At 43.1% G+C, this 7,667-nt stretch overlaps 1 protein-coding gene across 1 annotated transcript; it reads right to left on the bottom strand.

The window, feature by feature from the left end:
* Positions 1-3,404: 3,404 nt before the first annotated feature.
* Positions 3,405-7,159, bottom strand: VMA21 (vacuolar ATPase assembly factor VMA21; the record flags this gene model as incomplete). The annotated part of the gene is given in 4 exon segments (XM_084269181.1): positions 3,405-3,878; positions 5,325-5,434; positions 7,027-7,093; positions 7,096-7,159. Coding segments are annotated over 4 exon segments (384 nt in total). The 3' UTR covers positions 3,405-3,735.
* Positions 7,160-7,667: the final 508 nt, after the last annotated feature.

The following is a 7,667-nucleotide window of genomic DNA, read 5'->3' as shown; positions in this document are numbered from 1 at the left end:
AATCACACCCTTTGACTTCATCTCAGGCTGATGGTCCAACAACCTCCATGGTAAAAATCACCTAAGAAGCCGAAGGTTTTGGGGGGTTGGTTTGTGTGGGGCTTTTTTGTTTCTGAGTTATCACTCGTCCCTCTCTTAGACAGCAAAACACAGGTAATGATTGGTTTGTTATTTCAAGCATACTGCAAGGAGAGATTAAAGTGCATGACAAACAATTCCTGTTAATAACGTGATCACCAACATCACCATTTTCTCTGAAGACTTCCTACTCAGTACTACCAGTTACCAGATGAAGTCGAGCATCCCTCACCACAAACCAAAGCTGATCACTTGCACACTCTCACAGGCCAGTTACCCTGCACAGTGAATGCTCTGCAGGCATTTAAAAAACCCAGAGATGGTAAGAAGTACAGAAGAAGAAGAAAACTAAATTAGCAATTAGCTTTGAGAAGTCACTGATTTTCCACTTCCTTAATTCCCCCTCACTGCCTTTACTATTTATAGTTCTGGAAAATATTCCAGAAAAATTCTGCTACTCACTGCTAGGTACAGTTGTTTGCTTTAGCTAAACTGCTTCATTGTCAACCTTACAAACACATGATGGACCACAGAGTGAGAGGAGATCTGGAAGCACTGAATGGGTTACACAGACCCTCGTCCCAATTTGGTGTTTTTAACAAGTCGTCTCAAATCCATTCCCAGTAATAAAACAAACCACTTTAAATACATCACCATTTTATAGAAAATAAAAACCAAAGCAGCAAGGCTACTGAGCACTCCACAACTCTGACCAGTACTGTATTATTTAAACTCTAGAAGAATCACAATCATCATTAAACAATGAAAATCACCATGAGAATTAGCTCTGACATTACACAGGAATATCAGACACACAGAAAAAAACACTCAACCCAAGGAGAACACAACACAGCTGTTGAAATACAGTAAATCTTAGTATTGGTAAGGCACAACAGGAGTCCCAGTATGTCATCTACTCCATGCATACGCTGTATTATATGGCTGCAGCTTCTGTTCTTTGAGCTCCCTCATCCCGGTGTAATTCCACTGCTTGATTGTTTTCATTACACCACTTACCTGAGCAGCTGTTTCTACTTCCCAACACAGGCAACATAAACCCCAGTCCATGGCTGTTACTATGCAGAGACTCATCTGTTACAATTGTTGTTGTTCTTGCACAGTTTTCAAGAACACTGTGCATCAAATCATTATCTTCAAAGATCTTCCAACGGATGGATTAATGCTTGTTACCCCCAATTGCTGAGACATTACTGTGCCAGTACTTACAGCAGAGTTTTGTAACCACACAATTATAATAAGCAATTATTAGGAAATTAACTTAGTGTCTAGGGATCCTGGTACACGAAACATAAAATAGATATAGCACAAGACCCAGCACAACAACTGTGTTCCCATTTATTCTCCACTATAAATGGAGTAAAAACACACACCAAAAAAACCCCCAACAAGAAACAAAAAAGCTACTGAACAATGCTATAGCTGATCTATTTGTTGTAAGCTGTGCTACACATGGGCAGTATTACACAGATCATTCAAAATCTGTTCAGCACAAGTGTGTGTTTACTGGATCCTGTATCGTGGGGCAGTCCTTTATTTGAGAGCAGTATTCTACAATGTACAGTTCATATACTGGGGGACAGGAAGCCCAACAGTCCATTTACAAACTAAATTGGTACTTCAAGTACTGTGCTCCACTGCCCAGGTCCCTGGCAGTAACATGACAATGGCTTCTGGATGAGACCATGTTTCAGAAACAAAATGTAACTGATTTGCATTAGGGAGACACTGTTTGCACACACTCAGGTCTGGGTGGAGATGAGAGGAATGAGAACTGGGAAGACATTCCTCAAGATACCAGGCATGGATAACTGATTTTTGTCCCATTTATGGATGTTCTACTGCAGACAACTGCAGCACCAAAACCATTCAAGCCCTGTATTAAGCAAAACACTTCAAAAAAATGCTCAATACAAAACCCTGAAAAGCTCAAATTAACAGAAAGACCTCAAGCACAACAGCGTAACAGCAGTCATCAGTGTGAGGAAAGTTCTAGGCATTGCTGGAACCTTAGGGAAAATGTCTTATCTACAGACTAAAACCTTGCCAACAGCAGCACAACGAGATGAAGTTCAGGTTCTCCTACAACACAAAAATCTCACTGTGGCTTGACTCTACAGAGTTTGTACATATGACCAAGAAAAACCCCCAATCAGCATATCGTATCATTCACAGTGTACAAAGAAGCAATTTTTCTATGTGCTTACTCATGTCCTGCTTCATAAAGGACAGGATTTTGCAGATGGCTATAGCTTGTTTTCTCTTGCTTGTGTCTCTACTAACCATTAGAGTGGCTTATAGCCATTACTGGTATTACTTTACCACAGGAAAGCCAACTACAACCTCTAGCAATTATCAAGGACATAAATAAAGACATTTAAAAAAATACATTATGCCATTTCCTTTGCATCTTCAAGATTAACTGTAGAAGAGTGTCAAGATGAGCAATGCAGATATATATATGACAATCATCCCAAAAGGAAACAAAAGATTGAATTTTACACTGTAATTAAAAAATTACATCCAAAAGAAAAAAAAATAATCTCCTCTGTATTTCACATTGGAAATTACCTGAGTTACCAACCAATTCCATTTCGGAATTACATCTCAACTCAGAAGTACATTATTTATGTCTATCTCACAGCGCTGGGCTCAGCTGGGATAGAGTTAATTTTCTTCACGGCAGCTGGCATGAGGCTGGGGTTGGACTTGTGCCGAAAGCTGTGCTGATCCCCCAGGGATGTGTTGCCCCTGCTGAGCGGTGCTCACACAGAGCCGAGGCCTCTTCTGCTCCTCACCCCACCCCACCCGCGAGTAGCTGGGGGTGCGCGAGGAGTCGGGAGGGGACGCAGCCAGGACAGCTGAGTTTGCAAAGGGATATTTCCATGCCACATGATGTCATGCTCAGGAAGGAGGAGGAAGGGGGAGACGTTCAGAGTGACAGGGTTTATCTTCCCAAGTCACTGTGTGCTGGAGCCCTGCTGCCCTGGGGAAGCAGGGAATGAATCCCCTGTCTTGCTTTGTTTACAATGCACAGCTTTTGCTTTACCTATCGAGCTGTCTTTAGTTCAGCCCAGGTGTTCTCTCACTTTTACCCTTCTGATTCTCTCCCCTATCCCGCTGGGGAGGAGTGAGTGGCTGTTGGGGCTTGGTTCCTAGCTGGGGTTAAACCACAACACCCTTAAATCCGGAAACTATCCACAGCAAAGTGAAATCCCATCTCTTCCGCTGTAGTTGGCTAGTAAGTAATGTAGCATTTTTAACTAGCAATTTAATTATTTGAAAATATAATGCTTGCTTCATGCCAGTATCTTGTTCAGAGCAAGCCAGAAAAATACCAGGAATGGCATGGATAGCTACAGGATCTTTTAAAAAATATATAATTTTTTGCTTCTAATTCCAGGTGAAGACCTCCTCAGTGCAACTTAGCAGAGAATGGCTACAGAACAACCACCATCAGCATTAGAGAAAACACTGGTACACATTCAGATGAGCACAGGTCTTACTCTAACCAGAGTTGAGGCACTAACCTCATCACTGTACACGTGTATTATGCATTTTATAGAATCCTTTTCATTCAGATCACAAAAAAATTGATTTACAGTCTTTAGGCATCACATGATGATGATGATCTTCTTTCTAGTCCTGTTTGCCTTCCCGCCACTGTCGAGAACCTTCATTCCACGCTACATATACGAAGAGAGCAAGTACCACATGAACAGTAACTACAGCAACTATGGCAGCATAAAAATAGCTGTCTCTGTCGGACATTCCTAAGGTACCTGAGAAAATAAAGTAAAGAATATTAGTTATTAGGAATACTGAAACAGCAAGTCACAATTCTTCGTAAAGACCAAAGTTACGTTTACTCCTGTATCTAAAGACTGAGCTCAGAAAGATTTGGAAAGAATTCTTCATAATTACAGACCCTGAAACTGTTTCTGGATAAAGTAATACCAATTATAAATATTTAAGATATAAATATTAAGGCAACAGCTTAGAGTTCTATGATATTCACTTTTTCTGTTACTATATTCCAGTGCCAAATAAACTTCAACAACCTTTTTTTTTTCCTAAATTTAACTCTGTTTGTGGTACAGGAAAATGGGGGAGGCAAAGGATAATCATATTTATATGCCACTATAACAGGATAAAACAGTAAATCAATAATTAAATTTAGAGGACTTCCACCTTCTGTATTTAATCAGAAAATAGTAATTTATCACAAGTTAATATACATGAATGCATCTCACATGGAAAAAGTCTTCAAATATCAGAAGACCAAATACCAAAATAACTTTTCTTTTCATTCATTTAAAAAACCAACCAAAAACCTCACACCAAAAATACCACCCTTCATACACAAATCCAATCCTGTCAGTGCTGACAGATCTTGCCATTAATGACACAGCAAAGTTAAGGCCCAGCTTGCTACACCTAAGGCTAAAATCCCCAACCATGCTACAAAGAATTTTGACATTTACTTAGCAAGGTTTCAGCTTCAGTCTTCAGAAGTACATACAGCAGCACACACCAATGCAGAATCATCTTGGAACAACTCAGTTACATACTCACAAACTGCTCTTAAAAGCAGCTGCTTTCTCTTCCTCTTCACTGCTTCTGGAGATCTATTTCTCCCCCAGTATTAGGAAGTTATTAAAGCCTTGCAGAATCAAGGCTAGAATGGGGCTGGTTGTTCGCAGTTTGATAGAACCGCTGAAAACACACAGCTTAAAGCTCTTCTTTTTCCCCCTCCAAATTAAAAGAATGCTCTATAAGCAGCCACATTCAGTATTGTAAACTAACTGGTATATGACCTAACTGCTTGACACTTACAAATGCTTTTTATGTTTTAAAAAGCAAAAAATAAACTCAGCAGACAATACTGTTCTGTCTTGAATATACAGTTAGTTTGCAAAGCTGCAGTAAACATATACTTGATGATTCTGGTACAAGCCTGCTGCAGGGTGGTGTTTGATACCCTGCAGATAATGGAAATGATGCACTGGTACACTGCCTAAACCACTGTCTAACAAACAGCAGACCACGCTGCAGGGAAGGATGCACTGACCATTTATACAATTTTCTGTTCTAATTAGACATTACAAGGCTTTTAGTCTGCATAAGGAAACAAATATCAAACAGGAAGGAGAATAGAGATGCTATTAGAGGATTGTGCTTTTCCTCCTTTTTGTAAGAGTAACATTAATTGGCAGAAACAGAATTACCTTCAAATACATAAGCCTTTGATGAAAAATACAGTCCAACAGGTAACGTGATCATCAGAGCTGTGAAGAATAGAAGTGTTCTTAAAGTTGATGTTAATGAACCCTCATTTCTGAAATAAATAAGAAAAGTTACACAGAGAAGAAAGTCACAATATATATGCCTGAAACAGGACAAGAACTTCCAAACAGGAGTCAACTGTATTTCAAGAATTGAGCAGGTGTATCATTTGGAAGTGATGAAGACTCTGAGTTGCACTTGTTGGCCCTGATACAATGAATGATTCTGGCAGTCACCACACATGAACAAGACTATACAATACTGGAAACAGAATTTAGATTTTCCCCTGTTATTTCTTTGCAAGCATGGGGGGGAGGTGTTCACATTAACATATTTATCAGCATATTATTGCATAATTATAAATTATCTAATATTAGACACACACATACTTGTCATATGACAGTATTCTGCATCAAAGCTTGCCAAGTTCCCTCTTTCTTTCTGAAAAAAAGACTACAAGTCTAGGAAGATGACAAATCTTGCAGGCTAGGATAAAGGGAAGTGCACAGAATGACTCCAGCAGTTCCTTTTTATTAGATATTGTTCCTCCAGTTAAAATTTCTTAGTTTCCATTGAGAAAGTTAGAATAACTGTAGCAATAACCAGAATACAGAGCCAATACACCAAAACATTAGTAACTTTTTTTGCATTTACAGACCTAAACCTAGAAGACCTTGAGCAAGAGAATCACAAAGAAAGTTTATGTACTTGGTAAGGCCTCCCTGAACTTAACCTGCTAGAACAGGTTTTGTATCAACAAAACACCACATACAGCTTGTCTCAGCTGTACTTCCACCAGTTTTTACTCACTGTGCTTGGCTGACTACATTATTTTATGTGGAAGTAAACACACAATTAGTTTCAAAAAGGTTCACCAAGACATGTCTGTACCATGGTATATTGCTTGAGATCACATCCCTGACATTTCTTCAGAAAAAGCAGTGGAAGTGGGGGAAAAAAAATAAATCCCATCCTCTAACAGTCATCAAAAAGACAGTGACACGCAGCTAGGCACAGATTCTGAAGCTAAAGCCAACAGCACCTTTTACTGATGACGTACTACCTGCCATTCCTTCAGGTATTGTATGAAGTAGCTTAAAAAAGAAAAAATCAGAATTTTTCCCTTTATTAATGTTTCTCTCACAGTCTGCCTGGGCTGAAAGCACAACCCCAATTCAAGCTCTCCCCGTGGGAAGGAGTAAAATGACCTTCAGCTCATCACCACACTTAAGAACGCCACGGCTAACAGATCCTTTTCTCACCCTGACGCACCTTGGCCGCTTCCCTACGCGGCAAGGCCAAGCGCCCGCGCACAGGCTCAGCCACACCAGGGAGCCTGCAGCGGCAGCCCAGCCCGCACGCCCGGGGCCGGGGCTGCCTAGGCCAAGGCAAAGCCAGGGCCTCCTACACCCCCTCTGGCTCCTCTAACCGTCTGACCGACGGCGCGGGGCGGACAGACACCCGTCCCCGGGAGTCCCGCCTCCCTTACGGCCGCCACTACCGGCTGGCGGCACCGGGAGCGGCCCCCGCACGCCGCGGCCTAGCGGACACCACTTCCCCCCAGTCAGGCTGCGGCCCGCCCCCAGGCCCCGCCACCCCACCCGTCCCTGCCGCCGCCAGGCCCTTCCCCTCCCCGGGACTTACTGCCTAAAGTCAGGCACGGGAACCGCGCTCGGCAACGCCTCGCTGTACCGCTCCATCGCCGCCACCTCCCCTCAGCACTCCGCCGCACCGAAGCTTCTGGGCTGCCGGAAGCCCGCCGGAGGGAAGGGCGCATGCGCAGGGCGGCGCGCAAGGCCGCGCGCCGCCGTCTCTATAGTAACCGCTGGGCTGCCGCGGCCTAGCTGCGCCGTCTCAGCCCGGGGGAACCTGCCCCGCGCTGGCTTGAAGCGGCAGCGCAGTCCCTACCGCCGGCAGCACGCTCCCTGGGGGAGATGGCGAGTGTCGGTGCGCGGCCGGACTGCGGCGGGGCACACCGACGCTTGCGTGTCTCTGGGGAAGGTCTGGGCTCTCCAGCAGACGGCAGAGGCCTCGGTGCAGAAAAAAAGAGGTGTTCTGATAAACACTGTAAATGAACTCGCACTGGCAAGGGCACGTGTGTTCTCTAAGGGGAAATGGCGAGGTTCCTCTGTGTTGTCCTCTTAGGAGGGAGGTTTGTTCTCTTACATGTTTCCTGCTGTCCCAACATTAAAGTTAATCAAAATCCCATTTCCAGCTATAGATGAAATTTCTGGTCAAAATCAGAGAAAAACAGTCTCCGATAGAACTTAAGTGGTGCTGCAAAT

This window comes from Gallinula chloropus (assembly GCF_964237585.1).
Source record: "Gallinula chloropus genome assembly, chromosome: 11".
Taxonomy (NCBI): Eukaryota; Metazoa; Chordata; class Aves; order Gruiformes; family Rallidae; genus Gallinula; species Gallinula chloropus.
The sequence above is the reverse complement of the archived record's forward strand: the minus strand, read 5'-3'. Positions and strand labels throughout refer to the sequence as shown.